Source organism: Notolepis coatsorum (assembly GCF_963971535.1).
Source record: "Notolepis coatsorum genome assembly, chromosome: 8".
NCBI lineage: Eukaryota > Metazoa > Chordata > Actinopteri > Aulopiformes > Paralepididae > Notolepis > Notolepis coatsorum.
This window is the reverse complement of record NC_140172.1, coordinates 131,640,393-131,665,448: the sequence shown is the minus strand read 5'-3', so window position 1 is coordinate 131,665,448 and position 25,056 is coordinate 131,640,393. Positions and strand designations below refer to the sequence as shown.

General features: G+C 40.6%; 1 protein-coding gene across 2 annotated transcripts in view; it reads left to right on the top strand.

The window, feature by feature from the left end:
* The window catches only part of pdha1a (pyruvate dehydrogenase E1 subunit alpha 1a), a 25,939-nt gene extending 1,381 nt beyond the window's left edge, over positions 1-24,558 (top strand). The window contains exons 2-12 of one of the 2 annotated variants that reach the window (XR_014620037.1): positions 359-430; positions 2,050-2,223; positions 3,049-3,175; positions 3,979-4,070; positions 6,180-6,272; positions 9,176-9,331; positions 10,245-10,316; positions 12,232-12,299; positions 15,307-15,415; positions 22,104-23,879; positions 23,929-24,558. Coding sequence is in view for 1 of the 2 variants with exons in the window: in XM_084320804.1 (XP_084176930.1) it covers positions 359-430; positions 2,050-2,223; positions 3,049-3,175; positions 3,979-4,070; positions 6,180-6,272; positions 9,176-9,331; positions 10,245-10,316; positions 12,232-12,299; positions 15,307-15,415; positions 22,104-22,268 (1,128 nt within the window). In the remaining variant the exon portion in view is untranslated. Of the gene's footprint in view, positions 1-358; positions 431-2,049; positions 2,224-3,048; positions 3,176-3,978; positions 4,071-6,179; positions 6,273-9,175; positions 9,332-10,244; positions 10,317-12,231; positions 12,300-15,306; positions 15,416-22,103 lie in introns of both variants that reach the window. The other variant, XM_084320804.1, reaches the window with a different exon arrangement.
* The last annotated feature ends 498 nt before the right edge of the window (positions 24,559-25,056 follow it).

The window sequence follows — 25,056 nt, the reverse complement described above, 5'->3', positions numbered from 1 at the left end:
GTGTGTATACTGCACCTTGTGTAGACTGTCTACACCTTGTGTATACTGCACATAGTGTGTATACTGCACCTTGTGTAGACTGTCTGCACCTTGTGTATACTGCACATAGTGTGTATACTGCACCTTGTGTAGACTGTCTGCACCTTGTGTATGCTGCACATAGTGTGTATACTGCACCTTGTGTAGACGGCTCCTTGTGTAGACTGTCTGCACCTTGTGTATACTGCAAATAGTGTATACTGCACATAGTGTATACTGCACATAGTGTAGACTGCACCTTGTGTAGACTGCACCTTGTGTATAGAAGCTGTATAACACGCTCCTATATAGATGTCAACATGTGTCTTCTGTCCTGCAGGTAGCCACAGTGCTTGTGTCCACAACACGCTCCTATGCGGACTTCACCCCAGAGGCCACCTTTGACATCAAGGTAAGATATTTGACTTTGGTAGAACCAGGGTTCCCACTCGTCCTGGTAGAACCAGGGTTCCCACTCGTCCTGGAAAACCTGAACATTCAGAGACTAGACTTCCAGTCATGGAAAGATATCCTTCCTAGGAATTTATTTAAATGTTAATTTAGCCTCCTCAGATCTAAACCTAGGTGTGTATTTAGTTGAAACTCGAATGTTGGTAGGATTATAGCGTTAAGGAACCTGAGACGGTTAGCAGTCACCTGTAATGAACCTGAGACAGTTATTAGTGATGGTGTAACAGTCACCTGTAATGAGACAGTTATCAGTGATGGTGTAACAGTCATCTGTAATAGGGAGGTGTAGTCTCTGATGTCACTGGGTGTTCCACCCGTATAGTGATTTATCATTGGAAAATCGGCTATTGTAACAATTCTGCCGCATGGAAATTGAAAAGCTTTCCATTTTTGCACAAAACGAGTTCCCTTCTATCACTAACATTATTGTTTAAGCATTTTTGGTTGAAATAAAATTTGGCGATTTCTTTTTATGATTAATTGCGAATATTTTCATGTTGAGCTATAGATTGTGGATGAATATCGCACAGAAAGGTACACCATGCCAATGTTAATGCTTTATTTGTTTTAAACGAGACGATTTAGAAATGGGCAATGGGGAAATACATTGCATTGGACAGAGGGTGGAACACGAAAAACGGCAATGACGTAACCACTACACCTCCCTATGAACCTGAGACAGTTATCAGTGATGGTGTAACAGTCACCTGTAATGAGACAGTTATCAGTGATGGTGTAACAGTCACCTGTAATGAACCTGAGACAGTTACCAGTGATGGTGTAACAGTTACCTGTAATTAACCTGAGACAGTTACCAGTGATGGTGTAACAGTCACCTGTAATGAACCTGAGACAGTTATCAGTGATGGTGTAACAGTCACCTGTAATGAACCTGAGACGATTATCAGTGATGGTTTAACAGTCACCTGTAATGAACCTGAGACAGTTATCAGTGATGGTGTAACAGTCACCTGTAATGAACCTGTGACAGTTATCAGTGATGGTGTAACACAGTCACCTGTAATGAACCTGAGACAGTTAGCAGTGATGGTGTAACACAGTCACCTGTAATGAACCTGAGACGATTATCAGTGATGGTTTAACAGTCACCTGTAATGAACCTGAGACGATTATCAGTGATGAGGTAACAGTCACCTGTAATGAACCTGAGACAGTTATCAGTGATGGTGTAACAGTCACCTGTAATGAACCTGTGACAGTTATCAGTGATGGTGTAACACAGTCACCTGTAATGAACCTGAGACAGTTAGCAGTGATGGTGTAACAGTCGCCTGTAATGAACCTGAGACAGTTATCAGTGATGGTGTAACAGTCGCCTGTAATGAACCTGAGACAGTTATCAGTGATGGTGTAACAGTCACCTGTAATGAACCTGAGACAGTTATCGGTCACCTGTAATGAAAGTGATTTAAAGTGATTTCTCAGAGTGGGAAGTGAACCCTGCGAACACTTTCATACGTTGCACATTCCACAGGACATTAGCTGTCTGTCCCTTGCTGGACATTCCACAGGACATTAAACGTCTGTCCCCTCCTGTAGAAATGTGATATCCACAAGCTGGAGGAGGGCCCGCCCACCCAGTCGGTTCTGACCCGCGAGGAGGGGCTGCAGTACTACAAGACCATGCAGACCATCAGGCGCATGGAGCTGAAGGCGGACCAGCTGTACAAGCAGAAGATCATCCGGGGGTTCTGTCACCTCTACGACGGACAGGTGGGCTCTTTACATCACATTCAGAAGTATTGTGGTTCTGTCACCTCTACGACGGACAGGTGGGGTCTTTACATCACATTCAGAAGTGTTGTGGTTCTGTCACCTCTACGACGGACAGGTGGGGTCTTTACATCACATTCAGAAGTGTAGGACTGACCCCGATTAGTCGAATAGTCGACTAATCGATCGAAAGGAGCCGTAATCGACTGCCAACCTCTTAGTCGAATGCAAAAAAAGAAAATATTATATATTTAAAAAAAAAAATTATCATTCTTTCCAAAAGAAAAGAGGCCTAGAAGCGTGGCTAACGCTAATGACACGCATACCAGAGGCTAACTGCCTAAGAAAACAGGCACAGAGGCACTGAAAGAGGATTTTACCCATCTAATGAACACACTAGACAAATATCAAGATGTATCCATCAGTGGACCAATTGCATGCTTTTGCAGAGGACAAGAAGCTCTCCGGCGACTCCTTCAGACATTAAGCACCCCCACAGCCCAAATGGAATGATAAAAAAATAATCTATAAAAAATTAGAGAAAAGAATTATCATACTTTTTTTTTTTTATATAGTCGACTAAATAGTCGTCTATCAGCAAATTTTGGCGACTACAAGTCGACTATACAAATCCTTAGTCGGGGACAGCCCTAGCATGATGTGTGTGTTCTCTTAGTCGGGGACAGCCCTAGCATGATGTGTGTTCTCTTAGTCGGGGACAGCCCTAGCATGATGTGTGTTCTCTTAGTCGGGGACAGCCCTAGCATGATGCATGTTCTCTTAGTTGGGGACAGCCCTAGCATGATGTGTGTCTTCTCTTGGTAGGAGGCCTGTGCGGTGGGGATTGAAGGAGGCATCACCCTGTCGGACCACCTGATCACAGCCTACAGAGCCCACGGCTACACCCTCACCAGGGGAGGCACCGTGAGGGAGATCATGGCTGAGCTCACGGGTCAGTTCACATGTTTAACACTAAACACCTCGTTCACATGTTTAACACTAAACACCCTGTTCTCCCCTAACGGATATAACACACAGTCCATAGATATAATACACAGTCCATAGATATGACACACAGTCCATAGATAAAACACACACTGATGAATACACAGTCCATAGATATAACACGCACTGATGAACACACAGTCCATAGATATAACACACACTGATGAATACACAGTCCATAGATATAACACGCACTGATGAACACACAGTCCATAGATATAATACACAGTCCATAGATATAATACACAGTCCATAGATACCATAGATATAATACACAGTCCATAGATATAATACATACTGATGAACACACAGTCCATAGATATAACACACAGTCCATAGATATAATACACAGTCCATAGATATAATATGTACTGATGAACACACAGTCCATAGATATAATACACAGTCCATAGATATAACACATACTGATGAACACACAGTCCATAGATATAATACATACTGATGAATACAGTCTATAGATATAATCCATACTGATGAATACAGTCCATAGATATAATACGTACTGATAAATACACATTCCATATATATTACATACTGATAAATACAGTCCATAGATATAATACATACTGATGAATACAGTCCATAGATATAATACGTACTGATAAATACACAGTCCATAGATATAATACGTACTGATGAATACACAGTCTATAGATATAATACATACTGATAAATACACAGTCCATAGATTGTACTCATTCTTCTCCTTGCTTGGTCTCCACTGTTTAGGGCGCATTGGAGGCATTGCAAAGGGCAAGGGAGGCAGTATGCACATGTACACTAAGAACTTCTACGGAGGGAACGGGATCGTTGGAGCTCAGGTAACTCGCTGTCTGTTAACCTTAAAGGGAGAGTCCTAACCCTAACCTAAGCCTCTTCTAACCTTAAACCTTTAAAAATAAATACTTCAGTATATGTGGATAAATACTTCAGTATATGTGGATAAATACTTCAGTATATGTTTATTGTTTAAAAGGATCCCCATTAGCTGCCGAGCTAGTCTAGAAGACTAGTGGCGAGCTAGTCTTCCTGGGGTCCACACAGAAAGACAACACAAAGCACAAAACATAACAATACATGAGATACATATGACAATCACAATTCACTTAATTAAAAATGATAATCTAAAAACAGTAAAACATTGTAGACATCTTTATAAACATCAGAATCTTTTCAGAAAAGGTTATTACATTCATGGGTAGACATGAATATTTTCAGAAAAGGTTATTACATTCATGAGTAAATATTTCATTATTACATTCCTACAGTAGGTATTTCCACTCCCCAATGTGAACAGTATTTGCTCACATATTTAAGTAGTGCATTCTTAGGTGGTACTTGAAACTAGAGATGTTCCGATACCATTTTTTCCTTCCCGATCCGATTCCGATACCTAAGCTTTGGGTATCGGCTGATACGATACTGATCCGATACCATTGCATTCAAATAAATAAATAAAAAGTATTATATTATACATTATTATATTTTTTTTCACTACTGTTTTATATATACTGTTTTTTAGTAATAACTATAAAGTAATGGTATTTATTCAACAACAGGTGATTGTATTGATTAGTATTAGTATCATTAATTGACAACTATCTCAATGAGTTCACCCACGGAATGGTTGTTGGGACATTGATTCCGCACGGACGTTATACGTTGTTGCGCACTTCCTCCTATCCAGAAGGCTCCGGTAACTTCAGTTAGCTAGTAGTATATCCTCTGTTGTGATTTTTGCACAATAAATATTCAACATTCTCTTTTGAGACTCCGCCTCAGACTAATTTGGCACTAAAAGCTAAACATTGTCACCGATATGGCTGTCCGCAACATGTCATTAATTGTGTGCGAGAGGTCGATCAGTGACGACGTTAGCGTGAGCTAGGTTAGCCAGTTAACGTGAGCTAGGTTAGCCAGTTAACGTGAGCTAGGTTAGCCAGTTAACGTGAGCTAGATGGAAACAAGACAATATAACGATACTGGTGAAAAAGTGATTTACCTTGGAATACTCTGTGCCAACTTGCTGTACTTTGCTTGCAGGTCTGCAGCCATTATTGCTGGATTATGAATAGCCCCAACTTTAGCCAAGGTAACGTTAAAGCTAAAACTAGCTTTCCGGTTAGCTCTTCAGCTAATGCTAACACCAGTAAGCGAACCCATCAGAGCTCCCCATCAACACCGCTCTGTCGGGGCGATGGCATTTAAGAAAGTATCTGCTGTTAAAATGACAAACAGCATTGACACTTTAATTCACGGTCGATTAAAAACACATTTGTTTTATAATGCTCACTCAGCAGACCGCAGTGTTGTTGATAAATTACGTCATATGGTATCGGAGGCTAGACTTTCGGGGTACTTGCCGATACCAGCATTTTAGGCTGTATTGGAGGCATTTCCGATACTGGTATCGGTATCGGAACAACTCTACTTGAAACACACTTTGCTATTCAATTTACTTATGTTCAGTGGGCAGTTATTCCAATGATTGATGGCATGATAAACAACCGTCCTCTTTAAATACTTCAGTATATGTGGATAAATATGTTCAGTATATGTGGATAAATACTTCAGTATATGTGGATAAATATGTTCAGTATATGTGGATAAATACTTCAGTATATGTGGATAAATATGTTCAGTATATGTGGATAAATACTTCAGTATATGTGGTTAATACTTCAGTATATGTGGATAAATGCTTCAGTATATGTGGATAAATACTTCAGTATATGTGGATAAATACGGTTGAGTATATGTGGATAAATACTTCAGTATATGTGGATACATAATTCAGTATATGTGGATAAATACTTCATGGATAAATACTTCAGTATATGTGGATAAATACTTCAGTATATGTGGATAAATACTGTTGAGTATATGTGGATAAATACTTCAGTATGTGTTTATAACCCCTCCCCCCCCAGGTGCCCCTGGGAGCAGGTGTGGCCCTCGCCTGCAAGTACCTGGGCAACAACGAGCTGTGTGTCAGTCTCTATGGTGACGGGGCAGCCAACCAGGTGAACTCTACTAACCAGCAGTATGTGTAGATAGTAGGGCCGTCAGTCCATTAAAATATTTAATCAGTAGGGCTGTCGGCTATTAAAATATTTAATCAGGGCCGTCAGTCCATTAAAATATTTAATCAGTAGGGCTGTCAGCTATTAAAATATTTAATCAGTAGGGCTGTCAGTCCATTAAAATATTGAATCAGTAGGGCCATCAGTCCATTAAAATATTTAATCAGGGCCGTCAGTCCATTAAAATATTTAATCAGGGCTGTCGGCTATTAAAATATTTAATCGGTAGGGCTGTCAGTCCATTAAAATATTTAATCAGTAGGGCTGTCAGGCCATTAAAATATTTAATCAGTAGGGCTGTCAGTCCATTAAAATATTTAATCAGTAGGGCTGTCAGTCCATTCAAATATTGAATCAGTAGGGCCGTCAGTCCATTAAAATATTTAAACAGTAGGGCCGTCAGCCCATTCAAATATTGAACCCTTGTGTCTGAAAACTAAAGTGTTACACTCTTGCCATTTAAGGGACAAAATTGTCCTCTTCAAAAAGGCCATAAAGATATTATATGTTGAAATTATTTTCTTTTCATAAATCTTTTAGTCAACTTCAGCCCTGATCATAACCACCAAATATTCAATATTTTTTTTTATTGTAACCCTTTAAATGCCCGAATTTGTATTTTCAATAATAAATGCAAAGTATTTTTCTGGGGGTGATTATTACAGGCTATCATATGTCAATGATTAGCAACAACAGATTTTGATGGATTTTTAGTTTTTTTGTAATGTCAGATAAGAAATTAAAAACACCAATTTTTTTTCGAGGCGGCTGAGTGGTGCAGTGGGCAAGGCGCTCGCCACTAACGCAGGAGACGCTGGTATCGAGCCCAGCTCTCGGCGTTGCTACCGGCTTGGCCGGCCGTCATACTAACACAATTGGCAGTGTTAGAGGGTGGGAAAGCCGGTGGGTGGGGATTGGACGTTGTGGACAGCGACTCCTACAGGTCGGTTGGGTGACACCGGTGCGGTGGAAACAGGAAGTATCGGGGCCAGCGTGAGCCTCCCACGCGCTACTCCTCGCCACTGAGAGTTCGAGCTGCTGCGGTGAAAAGATGCGACGGGCTGCCTCCTCGTGTACCGGAGGGGACACGTGATGCAAGGCTTCTATCCTCACTACAGCCGACCAGTGGGAGTCATAGTCTAACAACGTTCAAGACACTAGGGGAGGGAAGAATTGGAAATACGAAATTGGGATGGGAGAAAAATAGAAAATGGGGAGAAAAAGTGTATAAAAAAACCACTCCCATTTTTCTGAAAAGAGTTGTTGTTAAATCTGACATTACAAAAAAACTAATTTATGATGCCATCACACACACTGGCATTTAAAGGGTTACAATTATAAAATGAATTGTATATGTGGTGGTTATGATCAGGGCTGAAGTCTGATAAAAGAAAAAAAAAGTGGAAAATTATTTCAACATATAATATTTGTATGGCCTTTTTGAAGAGGACAATTTTGTCCCTTAACCCATTCTCTGCCACGCTTATATCCATCGCTGTTTGATCTCTGCCAGCACTGTAAGTCTATGGAGATGTTCACCTTCTTTGCAGGGCTATAACTTTTTAAATTGTATTGCTAAATTGACATTACTATGGCCCATTCAACATCGATTATCTATCGTTCAGGATGTAGGAACGTTTTACTTTTTCATTCACACATTCATACGAAAATACCGTCTAGAGTATAAATATTTTTTTTATCGTTTTCTGCAGTATTTCCCAGAACGTGAGATATAGGCACAAATGCATATATTAGATCATCAAATGCAGTTTGATACCGATCGACGCTATATTAAAAATTTCAACTGTACATGGTCCTAAATGTTATGACTGATCATGCGCGGGTGAACTGAGGGGGGGGGGGGTCGTTTATAATTCCGTGATAGTCGTTAGATGCTTCATGTAGTATGGGTGATATATTGATCAGAGCAGTTTGTATCGAAAATGATAAACAAAAACGCTGAAACTCATGTCAGGCTCCTCGTACCGTTGGGCGATGAGAGTGGAGCAAACAGATCCCAGTTATGTGGTGGGGATCGAGGCGATCCATTTCCGGTTTGTATATTACTAATACACGCCCAAATCATGTAGATTATTGAGTTATGGCAAAGATCCATATCCACGGTGTGTGTATTGAGTCCCGCGACGATAAACGAGTGGCCGGACGGAATAGGGAGACTCACCGGGATCACAAGAGATCCACTTCCGGTTGCAACTCGCCGATCAGCCACCAGGTGGCAGTATTGAAGCGTTGCAGAGTTGTGCTGGCTCACACAGCATCCGACAAGGCTCCGTGAGTGAAATATGAATACCATGGCGAAAATATGAAGTGATGATCTGAATCACGTCGTACGCCGTTATTGGCAGAATTCACATGAACTTGAAACCCGTTGTACGACGTTATTGGCGGGGAAAGGGTTAATGGTAAGAGTGTAACTTTAAAATTATACAGGCTGAATGAAAGTGGTGTTAAAAAAAAGTAAAAAAATTCCAAGATAATTCAAAGATACACACCTTTGCCACATATCTTTGCTGCAAACATAACCTCTGCAAAGTTATAAAAAAACTTTTAGTTTTAATTCTTTCTATAGTTAATTAATCGAAATTAATGCGATAAAGTCCCAGCCCTACTATATTTATATATATATATATATATATATATATATATATATATATATATATATACACCCTAACCCCGGGTCCGGGCAGAGAATTAAAGCTCTAATCATGTATACATTACATTTGAAATGTTAGCAAATATCTTTATAAAATATAATGTTTAAAAAAGTTTCTTTCCCCACTGTCTCAAAACCACACCACAGCTAATACCTTGCCTTTCCACAGGGTCAGATCTTTGAGACCTACAACATGGCGTCTCTGTGGAAGCTGCCCATCATCTTCATCTGTGAGAACAATAAGTACGGCATGGGAACGCCTATCGAGCGCTCCGCCGCCAACACAGACTACTACAAGAGAGGAGACTACATCCCCGGCCTCAGGGTAATAGGGCTGAGCCCAAATGTTCGAATGTTCGGACCTTCGTTCGCTACGTTGGCGTTCAAATTCTAAATCAACATTCGTTTTTTTTTTTTTTTTATATATATATTTCCCCCCCCCTCTTTTTTTCCCCGATTTTTCTCCCATCCCACTGTTAGTCGTTATGCCAATTCCCAACCCCCTTCCTGGTTGTTGCGCACTCCCCCCTACTGTTGGTCCGGGAGGCCGGAGACTGTCGCATGCTTTCCTCCGACGCATGTGCAGCCAGCCGGCAGCCAGCCTGGCAACGCAGATTCTCACTGGGAGAGTGTAACGTGTGGAAGGTCACACTACCTCCCTCCAGATCCTACCCTCGCTGTGCAGGCGCCCCGACCGAACTGTAGGGGTCGCTGTCCACAACGCCCAGGACCCACCCATCAGCTTTCCCACCCCTAACACTGCCAATTGTGTTAGTATGAACGACCAGCCAAGCTGATAGCAACGCCGAGAGCTGGATTCGAACCCAGCGTCTCCAGCGTTGATGGCGAGCGCCTTGCCCACTACACCACATAGCCGCCTGCGAATTTTTATGTGTCTATTCATTCTGTTTAAACCAATGGGGTTTTTCTTCAAGGCTGCAGATAAATATTAGGCTACACTAATATTATAGTATTATACTATTATAGTATATAACTCGTCAATTTTTTTTATAAAACATTTATCATAAATGATGTAGCCTATCTGCATCCGCTTGGCACTTATGTTGACGAAACTGATGAGTTTTATTCATCAAAGAAAGTTGATTTAATAAAAGAAAAACTAATTTAATCAGATTAATCACTTTATTCAAATTGAGGATTTAGTTTGAGGATATTTTATATAAAAAAAATGTATGCTGCGTCACTGAATGACCTGTTGTTGTTGTTGTGGTGTACAGGTGGATGGGATGGATGTGCTGTGTGTTCGAGAGGCCACCAAGTTCGCTGCAGATCACTGCCGGGCTGGGAAGGTGAGTTGACCTGCAGAACATCCGTTCAGTGTAAATTCAATCAATTAAAGTTGGGGCTGAAATTCCAAAGCATATGTTTTGTACAACCATGTGTGGCATAGAAAGCACCATCAACAGTTTTACCAGAGTCTTTTACCAGAGCTTCTTACTGATGTTTAACTAGTCTTTATCCAGAGCTTCTTACTGATGTTTAACTAGTCTTTATCCAGAGCTTCTTACTGATGTTTAACTTATTCAGAGCTTCTTACTGATGTTTAACTAGTCTTTATCCAGAGCTTCTTACTGATGTTTAACTAGTCTTTATCCAGAGCTTCTTACTGATGTTTAACTAGTCTTTATTCAGAGCTTCTTACTGATGTTTAACTAGTCTTTATCCAGAGCTTCTTACTGATGTTTAACTAGTCTTTATCCAGAGCTTCTTACTGATGTTTAACTAGTCTTTATCCAGAGCTTCTTACTGATGTTTAACTAGTCTTTATCCAGAGCTTCTTACTGATGTTTAACTAGTCTTTATCCAGAGCTTCTTACTGATGTTTAACTAGTCTTTATCCAGAGCTTCTTACTGATGTTTAACTAGTCTTTATTCAGAGCTTCTTACTGATGTTTAACTAGTCTTTATCCAGAGCTTCTTACTGATGTTTAACTAGTCTTTATCCAGAGCTTCTTACTGATGTTTAACTAGTCTTTATCCAGAGCTTCTTACTGATGTTTAACTAGTCTTTATCCAGAGCTTCTTACTGATGTTTAACTAGTCTTTATCCAGAGCTTCTTACTGATGTTTAACTAGTCTTTATCCAGAGCTTCTTACTGATGTTTAACTAGTCTTTATCCAGAGCTTCTTACTGATGTTTAACTAGTCTTTATCCAGAGCTTCTTACTGATGTTTAACTAGTCTTTATCCAGAGCTTCTTACTGATGTTTAACTAGTCTTTATCCAGAGCTTCTTACTGATGTTTAACTAGAGTCTTTATTCAGAGCTTCTTACTGATGTTTAACTAGTCTTTATCCAGAGCTTCTTACTGATGTTTAACTAGAGTCTTTATCCAGAGCTTCTTACTGATGTTTAACTAGTCTTTATTCAGAGCTCCCTACTGATAGTTAATCATGGGGGTGTAATGGTACACATATCTGTACCGAACCGTTTAAGTACTGGACCTTAGGTTCAGCACGCACTGTCCCGAATGAATGCAACGGTACGTTAACCACAAACGGAACACACATGCAGAACTTTTTTTTGCATGCAGAATTGTATTCAAATTCATCCCTTCCCAAAATATATGTTTGTAACACAGCAGGGTCATTACTGAAAATGTTCATCGTTTTCTTGTTCGCCAAATAACACATACACACACCCCCACACCAACTTTCTTCCGTGCGACTTTCACTCACAGATGATCCCCCAAAAAAAACACACAACATACTTTTGCTGAGCTCCTCTCCAGTCGAGCTGCTGCAGTGTTTAGATCCAAAATATTGATAAATCCTCTGCCATTGTTGTCTAACATGTCATCTCTTCTCTAGAGTCTTCTTTCTCTGCTTCACGTCAAGTTAAATCTACTCTAGTAGGCAATTAATTTACTCAGTGGCTGCCTGAACACAGAATGACTACCACGGCAAGCCTAGGTGGAACTAAGTATAACGTAATAAAAGATAATTATATTTAATAATTATAATTATAATAAATATATAATAATTATTAATATACATATTTTTCCCGAACCGTGGCTTCTGTGTACCGTTATACCCCTAGTGGCTTCTGTGTACCATTACACTCCTAGTGGCTTCTGTGTACCGTTACACCCCTAGTGGTTTATGTGTACCGTTACACCCCTAATCAGGGTGAATTGACCCCCCAGACTGAAACATCTTGGGTGGCAAATATTTGTAATTTTGCAGCATTTCTTTCTCCATTCAGGGTCCCATGATCATGGAACTGCAGACATATCGTTACCATGGACACAGTATGAGTGACCCTGGGGTCAGGTAAATGTCCATGTGTCTCATTACCACTATGCAACATATATATTATATATATATATATATCCCATACTTTCTCTTAATAGTTATACCACAGTATATGTATACCTGTTTCACCTTTTATACATTTTATACCTATTTATAGTATACCTGTATCACTATATAGCATTATTATACTGTACATGCATCAGTTTACCATATATTACCAGTAGCTTGTTATATATAATATATATATATTAGTGCTGTCAGGCGATTAAAAAAATTAATCTAATTAATTATAGGATTTGTAATTAATTAATCGCAGTTTAATCGCATAACCATTTTATGCCTGATATTCTATAATCATATTTCAAATTGCATGTGTCCGGATGGCAGAATTCAGTACTGTATCTACAAAACCTTCTGTTTAATCATCTATTAATTTGCTTAGATTTTTCAGGTCTGGTCAATTTGAGCATGGTGTTATTCACTAGGGATGGGTACCTTTCACATTTGAACCGATACCGGTACCGGTACCTGTGAATCGATACCGGTACCCAACGGTACCTTTTTTCGGTACTTTAGTCTCAAGAAATTTAATTTACCTACCTCAGTCGTAAAAAAAAAATCCAAACTTCAAATAACTACAATTTCGACAGTTTTCGGCTTGTCATTGCTCCGACTGCTTTGTTGTTGAATCAAGTCAAATCCTAGGTAAGCATATATTGTGCGTGTGAACGTTGACATGAAAAAAAAGTAAAGAAAAAAAAAAGTTAAAAAAGAAAAATTAATAAATTTTTTTTTATTTTTTTTTATTTTAATTTCCGGTTTCTCACTTGATTCGATACTCGGTAGTACCGACGTGTTTCGGTTCGGTACCTCAAAAGTACCGAATTCGGTACCCATCCCTATTATTCACAGTCAAAGATAACATTTTTTTTATTGATATTCTCATTTGGTTCATTACAATTTACTCAAGCCTAGTAACAGACACAGTATTTCTGACACTGGGAATACATTCCCTGAGATCCATGTCCCTAGAATCAGATACCAAGAACATGCAAATGGACCATATTAAAAAAAAGTCTGTAAATGTGTATTCTACGTTCTTATGGAATGAATGAGATAAAAAATTTAACTTTTTTTTAAAATTAATTGAGTTAATTTTCATAACGTGATAATTTGCTGTGTAATTAATTAATCTAATTAACGCGATAAACTGACAGCCCTAATATATATATTAAGGCTGTCAAAGTTAACACGGTATTAACGCGTTATCGCCCGATTCTATTAACGCCACTATATTTCAAGTTATTTTGTGCATCACTCTGTTTTGAATTTGATGCAAATTTGCAATGCATGAGGGTCATCCTTTTGTGTTAAATGGCTGCAATATTAAGTATTAAAGTATTAAAGTTGGAACTTGAAAAAGATCCGTTTAAGGTAGATAAAAAAAATTATAATTATGCGATTAATTTGCGATTCATCGCGAGTTAACTATGGACAATCATGCGATTAATCGCGATTAAATATTTTAATCGATTGACAGCACTAATATATATATATATATTCCTGAATTTCCCCAAGGGGATTAATAAAGTATCTATCTATCTATATCACATTTAATCACCTGTACATTGTATATTGTTAACCTCTTAATAGGTGGGCAGAAAAGTGGCCATTTTCTTACTTGGACTTGAGGACTGCATACTCAATTGCATTGCTCAATGCATACATAATTGATTGTCAATACCGGCATTCGTTAGTACAACAGCATATGCTGATCAGGGTGATGGCTATGAAAACAAGGCACAATCAAGCTGAAATTGACGTTAAATTGCTCTTACCTGTGGCCGGTGGGATTCCAAAAAGAATATTCCAATTATTTAATTTGCCATCTGGTAGATCGTATGTCCATTTGGCCCACGACATAACCCACCACAGCATAATGAATCGGGGGGTCCCGAAATCGATTCAATGCGATCGGGTGAAGCCCTTGGTTCAGGTTACTAGAAAAGTCTGCCCGGAGGCATTTCATCAATGCACAGCCCCATACACAGTCTCAAAGGAAGTGCAACACCGGCCGGATAACACCAGGCGGCGGTATTGGACTTTTGCGATCTCAGACTCATTCCCTATGGTAACACCAGCCTTCCTGGATGAATAATGAATGGAAATAGCGAATAAAAAAAATAACGATCAAATAACGAGTATACTCGTTGTTGGCGTCCCACGATTGGCGGCCAATAACGAGTATACTCGTTGTTGGCAGTGAATGAGTTAAGAGGTTAAAGAATTGATCATTAAAAAAAGGGTCAAATTAATGTTGTTGTTGCATGTACCCCCTCCCTACTTTCCATTTCGCCATGTGGAATGCACCTGGTTGGATAAATGACATGCTAGTGCGACATCTATATGTTTTTTATACCCACAAATATGTTTATTTATTTTGTACCAAGGGACAATGCACATTAATTAACATTTTTCCACATCAAGGTAAATGTGCCAGAGTTAGATAATGAGCTAATGTTCATTTTCCACATCAAGGTAAATGTGCCAGAGGTGATAATGAGCTAGTTTTCACCTGTAGTTTCTGTCTAACATGCATGTCTTCATGGTGAGGGAGGAAACCAGAGTACCAACACAAGCACAGGGAAAACATGGAAACCCCTTGCTGCGGTTTGAACCCAGGACCTTTTCTGTGAGGCAGCAGTAACCACTGCTGGGGTTTGAACCCAGGACCTTCCTTCTGTGAGGCATCTGAACCCAGGACCTTCTTACCGTGAGGCAGCAGTAACCACTGCTGGGCTTTGAACCCAGGACCTTTTCTGTGAGGCAGCAGTAACCACTGCTGGGGTTTGAACCCAGGACCTTCCTTCTGTGAGGCAGCAGTGATAACCACTGTTCCACCGCGCTGCCCATAATACGAATAATAACAATATTGTGATGGGAAATGTTTTAACTATATCGTCAGCCATATTTATTAGCCTTCATTAAAGGCTATCTATCCCTCCTCTCCCTCGTCTCCTCCCAGCTACCGTACCAGAGAGGAGATCCAGGAGGTGCGCAGCAAGAGCGACCCCATCTCCATGCTGAAGGACCGCATGCTGAGCAACAACATGGCCAGCGTGGAGGAGCTCAAGGTGCTGTCTGTTTTATTCAGCGTCTTCAAACGAGTGCAGCAATAGAGGCAGGGCCTTTCCTAGACACTGGTGTAGGGGTGCATTTGACTATAGGGGTTGCATTTGACTAGGGGTACATTTGACTATAGGGGTGCATTTCACTAGGTATAGGGGTGCATTTGACTATAGGGGGTGCATTTGACTATAGGGGTGCATTTGACTATAGGGGTACATTTGACTATAGGGGTATATTGGTGCATTTGACTAGGGGTATATTGGTGAATTTGACTAGGGGTATATTGGTGCATTTTACTATAGGGGTACATTGGTGCATTTGACTATATGGGTATATTGGTGCATTTTACTATAGGGGTGCATTTGACTATAATGGGTATATTGGTGCATTTGACTATAGGGGTATATTGGTGCATTTGACTATATTGGTGCATTTGACTATAGGGGTGCATTTGACTATAGCGGTATATTGGTGCATTTGACTATAGGGGTATATTGGTGCATTTTACTATAGGGGTGCATTTGACTATAGGGGTATAGGGGTGCATTTTACTATAGGGGTGCATTTTACTATAGGGGTATAGGGGTGCATTTTACTATAGGGGTGCATTTGACTATAGGGGTATATGGGTGCATTTGACTATAGGGGTGCATTTGACTATAGGGGTATATTGGTGCATTTTACTATAGGGGTGCATTTGACTAGGGGTATATTGGTGCATTTGACTATAGGGGTATATTGGTGCATTTTACTATAGGGGTGCATTTGACTATAGGGGTATAGGGGTGCATTTTACTATAGGGGTGCATTTGACTATAGGGGTATATGGGTGCATTTTACTATAGGGGTGCATTTGACTATAGGGGGTATAGGGGTGCATTTGACTATAGGGGTGCATTTGGGGGGGATTCCCAGTGACTATCGAATTGCAACTTTGTGAGTTTTGCCCATCCCTAGGCAGACTTGTTGTAACTCCTTCAAGCACTGCAGACACAAGTGGTTTCCTTTCGACGGGTTTATTAAAGGCTTGGTCCTCCAATCCACCGTGAAAACTTAAACAGAAACATATACGTTGCGTCAGGTCAACACAAACAATAATATACATGGTATGAAAACAACACATCAGAAAAGCAAAATACAAACAAACATTAATTACCTCGTTGGCTGCATGCTACATAGAAAAGGGGTCTTGTTCTTCTGTTCTTGGTAACAGTCTTAGTGGTACGCTACACATAGTGGTACACTCTTTAGAAGTTAGAGAGCCTGTACAACTCGTCTAACCAACCCTGCCGCTTGCTCGCAGGTGTCTGTACAACTCGTCTCCAACATTCCTGTCGCTTGCTCGCAGGTGTCTTTAATCAGCCCCAAAGGTAAAAAACGCGACAGCAGCCTAACGGGACACCATATCTGACCAGACGTCAAAATGAATATATTATAAATTGTAGCAAATTAAATAATAAAGAAAATAAGAAATGAAACATAAATACATTCTCAAATATTACACTTACAAACTGAAATAACATAAATGATGAAACCATATAATGGCCACAGTTACACTCCCACCAAATCGCACGTGGGATTTCTCTGAACATAATTTGGTTATCTTCTAAATTAAATATTTCTTGTGGTCATTCAGCCGCTAGTTGTGCCCCTCCTGGGGACTTGTACAGAACTTGTAAGTCGCCCTGTATAAAAGCGTCAGCTAACTGACTAAATGTAAATATCATTATTAACAAATTTTAGGCAAAACATTAAATTAGTCTGCTTCGAGTAGCGTTATAACCTTCTGTACAGGTATCAAGGAACACTTTTAGTTATAGGTTTACCTTTTAAGGTGGTGTCACTCACTAGCAATTTCATTTCTCACCCTACCATCTGACCCTGTGTATGGCCCTTAAACATAGACAGGTAAGTAAGAGATCATATATTTTGAGATCCTTCCTTCCTTCTTTAACATGGATCGGACCAACGCAGTCTATGCCAGCGTAAGTGAAGGGTGGAGTTGCTTCCGATCTTGTGGTAAGTCACCCCCTCTTTGTCCTTCAGTACATCTTCTGTACTTTCTACACTTGACACATTCCGAGAATCTCTGTAGGCGATCCAATGATGATCTGTTTTCCTTTGCTTTAGTGTTGCACACAAAAGCCTTGTGGAGTTCAGGATCATCTTCCTTAATTTCTCCCACCTTGAGTTCTCTGACAGGTCGTTTTTTCTTCTTTTTTCTTTTTCCTTTTCTCTTCTTTTCCTTTACTTTGAATGGTAACGGCATGTCGTAGTGACCATTGTTCTTTTGCGTGATGGTCTCTCTCACCTTCGACAGGCACTTGACATGTTCTTGAGACACAGGGTCATGTTCTCCAGTTCTTTCTGAGAAGTCTGATTCAAGAACTCTTATGTCTGAGGGAGTCATTTCTTTTACTTGTGTTCGGCTCACATAGTGTACTTCAGTCTTGAGATTAACAGAACGTTTCACACCTGCTGTTACTCGTCTCAATACTATGCGATGGCTGATTCCGATGTCGTCGCCGTAGTCTACGCAGGGATTCCCATGGCCAACAATACTCCATCCAAGGTCTGTACGCTGTGCATAAGGCTGACTTTCTTCGCCAGACACAACTTCCCTTGGAAGCAGGGCTTGTGAGCAGTCGTACCCAATGAGCAGACCTACTTTACAGTCCTGCATAGGTGCAATCTTTCCTTGGAGGTGCTCTAGATGGGACCACGCTTTTGCAGTTCCATCTGTTGGTATGTGTGTTCTGTTGGCTGGAATGAAATCCCGAGTATAGACTGGTGGTAACAATATCTTCTTACCAGAGTAAAAGCCACGGATTTGTAAGTTGTCTATTCTTTCAGAGCTTACTGCTGTGGTTCTTGAGGTCATAGTAGAGAGCTTGACTTTGACCTTGACTTTGGTTGCTTCCAACGCTTCTGCTACTTCCCTTATAACAAAGGTTGTGTCGCTTTGAGAATCCAACAGAGCGTAAACAAGGACTTCTTGTGTTGGTTGAGTCGTGGATGAAAGCCACACAGGAATTATTGCAGTTGTTTGTGTGTTAGCTTCATGAAGTATTACTCTATGTGAAGTAGAGTTTGTGGTTGTTTCTTTGCATTGTGTCGATTGAGGTCTTTCTTTGTACCATTGTTGACTTGTACTTGGCTTGTCTTCATTTAGCTTGGCTTGTGGTGGTCTTTGTCCTTCTTTGGCTCGCTCCTCATGCAGACATGTAGGATGTTGCTTGTGGCACACGTCGCACACATTCCTACTGTTGCAGCTCTTTGAGTAGTGACCAGACTTGAGACAACCAAAGCATAGCTTTTCAGCTTGAACAAATTTGATTCTGTCTGTAACAGGTATCTCCATGAACTTCCTGCATTTATGCAAAGTATGCCCGTACTTCTCACAGAAAATGCATGTTATGATGACAGTCTTTTCATTGGAACATGTGGTCAGTGCCTTTGCTTCAAAGCTTTGATATCTTGGGCTTTTTGATTTTTCAGTCTCACCTTGTTTTAGTGACTGTAGTGATGTAACAGGGTTGCAGGCAATTTTCGCTTCTCTTGTCAGAAACTTTACAAATTGGCTGAAGGAGGGGAATTGGTTACGCTCTTCTTCTTCTTGGATAACCATCCTGTTCCATCTCGCTGTTAGCCAATCAGGCAACTTTAAAAGAATTTTCCTGTTTTCATTACAGTCATTTAAAATGTCCAATGCCTTGATGTTGACCATGGCAGCCTCGCAACTCCTGAGAAAGTCTGCAAACTCTCTGAGCTCAAAGCTGTCCTTAGATCCCATCTTGGGCCATGCTTGGAGCTTGTCTCTGTATGCTTTTGCTATTGTAAATGGATTACCATATCTCTCCTCCAAAATCTTCCATGCTGCAACATAGGCAGATTTGGTTCCGAGTAAGAAATAGCCCTCAAGTGCTTTCTTAGCTTGTCCACTTACATACCTACGGAGGTAGTATATCTTCTCCTTGTCTTCAATGCTCTTCTGATCAATCAGTATTTCAAAGGAAAGTTTCCAGTCATTGTATTTCAATGGGTCCCCACTGAATAATGAAGGTTCAGGGATTGGAATTCTGTTGACACTCAAAGCACCTGCCAGCATCTTAACAAGCTCTGCTGTACTGTCATTTGAGGAGGTGGTCACAACTTGTGGTACGGGAGACGTATACAGGGACAGAGGACTTGTGGGAGCAGGCACTTTATTGTCTGCTACCCTCTCATGTTCTAGTACGTCTTTCCGCTCTTCTGTGGCCTCCACTTGATCGTACACAAGAATTCTTGCTCGTGCTGCATTAAGACCTTTCACTGCCTCCAAATGCTGTATCTTTCTCCGCTTTTCCTCCAGAGTCCTTTGTATAGCTCCATGTTCTTCTTCCAGTTGAGCTTTAATTTTAGCTTCCTCTTCCTCTCTCTTTATTCTTCGTTCAACCTCTTCTGTTTCTCTTTCTAAACGTTCTGCTTCTCGTTCTAAACGACGCTTTATGCCTGCTGCCTCTTGCTCAGCTATCTTCTTTTTAGCTTCTGCTTCTAGGCACTGCATTTCCAATTGTTCTTTTTCTTGTTCTTTTAACACTTCCAGAACAGCTTGGCTTGCAGCAGCATCAGCGACAGCATCTCGTCGCTTTACAGAAGAACTGCTTGAATGCACTGAGGTGCCTTTTCTGGAAGAAGTGGCAGAACCAGATTTATAAGCACTTTTCCTGGAAGAAGTGGCAGAACCAGATTTATAGGTGCTTGAGTCAAAGAGAGCCTGCTTCTGGCCACTCTTTCTCTCCTTCTTCTAACACACTTCCCCCCAGTCTAAATGTGGCTCTGGACACAATTATCTCAGAAATCCCTGCACACAGATCCACTCTTAGACGCGTGTCCTGGTCTGGAGTTGAGATGTCACGTAGTTGATCATAAATATGCTGCACATCATTAGAAAGACCTGTGACATCTGTAATGATATCAGTAAGCAGCTCATTAGACAAATGTTCTGTTGATTGTGATAACGGACCTTTAGAAGATTTAACTTGTGTCCTCCATTTATTGTAAATGTAATTAAATCTTTGTTGTAGCGCTTTGATCTTATCCTCCTGCATTGCTTTACCCTTCTCTGTAAGAGTTTTGGTTCTTTGAGATCGTTTTGGTACCTCTTGCTGGGCTTCAGCACCTTCTTCCTGACCTTCTTCAGGTCGGTCTTGGGAATTTGCACTAACACTGTCCCCTACTTCAATTGCAGGCCTAATTGGCTCTGTCATTGTAAATCACTACTTTAAATTGACCAAAATTTGTAAAGAAAAAATAGTAAATACACCTTTAAACCTTTAGCCTGTTTTGTACTCAAATTTGAATTAAATGCAGTACTCTCCGAGCAAATCAAATTGCTTAATTCAATTGGCTTTCAAAATAACCTCCACATATATATTAAGCGCTTCAGAACGCTTAGGAACATAAATATTAGATGCCAATAATAGCCTTCACCTATAAATTATACGTGCCTTTTATAGGTTATAATTTCCAAAACACACTTTAAATTAGAAATTAATCAGAAAATATTTATACTTTAACGTTGACACCTTAATGTGTACAAATGGTTAGCTTCAGTTAAATTATATAGGCAAATAAGTCAAAACGTTTTTAGCACGCACACCACAGTAATTAGAATTCACAGTCAAATATATTATAGAAACGTTTACAAAGCACTCTTCTTGACCTGACCACTCTTAACTTATAATGTCCAAGTCCTTTATGGCTTTATCTTGAAACGCTGCTCATTATACTGTGTGCATCTTCTTACTTCTTTGTGTTTATGCGTGTAGTGCGTATTGTTTGTGACTCATCTGTCCTTTGATGACGGCGCGCCGGCAGCGCAGCAAACAATTGTCGGGGAAGGTCCGCTGGACGCCGGCCTTAAACTTGGACTTGCTTCATCGCCCACTTGCATCGATGAACAGTCGAGTTTTCACTAACTCCTTCAAGCACTGCAGACACAAGTGGTTTCCTTTTGACGGGTTTATTAAAGGCTTGGTCCTCCAATCCACCGTGAAAACTTAAACAGAAACATATACGTTGCGTCAGGTCAACACAAACAATAATATACATGGTATGAAAACAACACATCAGAAAAGCAAAATACAAACAAACATTAATTACCTCGTTGGCTGCATGCTACATAGAAAAGGGGTCTTGTTCTTCTGTTCTTGGTAACAGTCTTAGTGGTACGCTACACATAGTGGTACACTCTTTAGAAGTTAGAGAGCCTGTACAACTCGTCTAACCAACCCTGCCGCTTGCTCGCAGGTGTCTGTACAACTCGTCTCCAACATTCCTGTCGCTTGCTCGCAGGTGTCTTTAATCAGCCCCAAAGGTAAAAAACGCGACAGCAGCCTAACGGGACACCATATCTGACCAGACGTCAAAATGAATATATTATAAATTGTAGCAAATTAAATAATAAAGAAAATAAGAAATGAAACATAAATACATTCTCAAATATTACACTTACAAACTGAAATAACATAAATGATGAAACCATATAATGGCCACAGTTACACTTGTTGTTGTTCTACTTTTCAACACATATTGCTTCCTGTCAGCTGTTTTGACGTTCGCTTATCGTTATTGGAACTTCTCAGTGTGGGAATGTTGCATGTGTTTCTAGTCCAGCCTGTCTGACCCTGTTGTTTCTCCGTTCCGGAGCAGGAGATCGACGTGGCAGTGAGGAAAGAGATCGAAGACGCGGCCCAGTTCGCCACGACGGACCCCGAGCCGCCCCTGGATGACCTCTGTAACCACATCTTCTTCAACAACCCTCCCATGGAGGTCCGCGGCACCAACCCCTGGACCAAGCTGAAGTCCGTCAGCTAAACCCCCAACCTGCCACACCACCTCCGCTCTTCAATGTCAGGACATTCATAAAGCTGGCTGTTGTCACAGGTAGCCTGATGCCTTCTAGCCATGACCCTCCTGTCTTTGGCAAAACCACACCCCTGTCCTGTAGTGTGTCGAGCCCATCGCCCGCTCATCTCCCAATAAGAAACCACACCCCTGTAGTGTGTTGAGCCCATCGCCCGCTCACCTCCCAATAAGAAACCACACTCCTGTAGTGTGTTGAGCCCATCGCCCGCTCACCTCCCAATAAGAAACCACACCCCTGTAGTGTGTTGAGCTCATCTCCCAATAAGAAACCACACCCCTGCTCTGTAGTGTGTTGAGCCCATCGCCCGCTCATCTCCCAATAAGAAACCACACCCCTGTAGTGTGTTGAGCCCATCGCCCGCTCATCTCCCAATAAGAAACCGAGGGAAACATACAAATCTCTAAAAGCCGCTAGCGAAGAAAAAGCCGGCTTAAGGACAGTCACGTCGCCAAGGTGTTGCTAGCTAAGCTGTGCTAACGCTAGCTGGTAGCCGGTGCAGCGCTGACGTTAGCGTAGCCAAAAGCAGGACGGCAGTGGCTAGAAGGCATCCATGTTACAGACTGCCTCTGACCACGTTGCACCGTGAACTCCTGGAGAAACCTAGATGACATCACAGCAGCTCTAATGAACGCCTGGCATTGAAAAACACGCACATGCTCTTTGTTCAGTTGGTCTATTTATCGGCAGCCCCACTTCCAGGATGTTTAAAGTTCCTCTTTTATCTTTGTGTCAATTTCATAGTGGCGTCTGCCAGTAAGTGGTCACGCCGTAGGACTGTGGTTCCTGACACGTTTCTTAAAACACTCCCCGCTGACATGACCCTGCCCCTCTTGGCCCCCCCTCCCACAATATCACTGCCCCCTTTTCCTTTCATATCTTCTCCAGACCTGAGAGGTCGTGGCTTTGCAAGAGTAAGCCACCACTAATGATAAATTAATGGGAGTGATAATCTTGACATTGTATAGAATTTTGTACTAAATCTCAAGTAAAATGTTATCGGCAACTAGCACTTTATTAAAGACCCTCAACTCGAGTATTATTATTATTATTATTATTATTATTATTTCCGAGGCATGACTCGGACTATACATATTGTTATCTGTGCAGAACCGTGGAGAGGGAGAGCTTCCGAGTTGCATGTGTGATGTCCCTAATCGGTCATGGTATAATATGTGGTAACTTTACACACTTTATCTTCAGCTACACAGACAGCTGAGTAGGTATATTGACACGTCTTGAAAGAATAATAAGCTGCCAACTTGGAATTCCTGGTAATCTTTTCCCCCCAAATTCATAGATCCTTTATTGGTGTAGAGATGCTGTTGAATTTTTTTTTATTCAATATATAAATTATTGTAATTTTTTAAAGTCCTTCTGGTGGGAAACTTTAAGCCAAATGAGGACTTTACCAAACTTTAGAAGGTGTGTTTGCCCCTAACATTTAGGTGTGTTTGCCCCTAACATTTAGAAGGTGGGTTTCCTATGACTCATTCATTTAGCTGTGCAGGTGGAAAGGGAACCAACCATGTGACCATGGTTACAGTCTGGCCAGTGAGGAGGTTGGAGACTCTGTCATGTGACCATGGTTACAGTCTGGCCAGTGAGGAGGTTGGAGACTCTGTCATGTGACCATGGTTACAGTCTGGCCTATGAGTAGGTTGGAGACTCTGTCATGTTTTACTCTGTGATCCAAAGTCATTGGAAGAAAGATGAACCTTGCGGGAGCTGTCAATCATCTGCAAATTCAATATCGATATGATTCTCATGTTCCTGTTTAATGTGTTTTTTTTTTCTTGTTTTATTTGCCAAACCAAACCTGCCTGAAAGATCTTGTGCCGTTTGGGAGAAAAACGTGCCACATGCTCTCTTGGCAGAGCGTTCAGGTTTAATACATGAATCATGTATAATTATTTTGATATCGATTTTCTTTTGTTTTTTTATCATCATTCTGCTCACTCTGGACACGGCAGACGCCATTCAGCAGAGATTCACCTCCATGGCCTAAATAATACACTGTAGCTCAGAATTTATCATCTTCCCTAAAATGTACCCTTTTTATTTTCTTCTTTTCAAATCCTACGCTGCTTTCCCAGAAATTATCTTTTTTAATTTCCGGCAGCATTTAATGTATTTATTGCTGATAATGTTTGTTACAAACCAGCAGCCAGTGTCTCCAGGTTGTTACAGGAAGCAGGGTGACTGTTGTCTAGATAAATAATAAAGAAAGACTTGGCTACATCTTGATGTTTGAATCTGTACAACACTTGGATATTAAGCTCATGGGATATTAATTCATTATTAGTTTGGAACAAGATGAGTTTCTACTTGGTTGTCTGTTCTCACCGTAGGCAGGTGGTTCATAGAATGAGTTAGTGGTGTTGAGACTTAAGGTGAGCAGGTGAAGGGTTCTAAAGGAGCAGGATGAATATTTATAATAAACTTTAATAATAATACACTTTATTTGTATAGCACCTTTCATACAGAAACTCGTGCTCAAAGTGCTTCACAACAGAAAAAAGACAGGCATAAAATTAGCACATAAAGTGCAGACATAAAATCACAGTTTCACATGATCTAACATCCCAACAGGCCACATTGTTTATGGTTTGATTCAGTTTTATATAGACGATAATAAAAAGAGTAAGATAAAATAGAGAGTAAAATAGTGCATCAAAATAGTAGAATAGATCAAATAATTTTTACAGTGCAATAAAACTTTTCTGGATTACTGTTCAA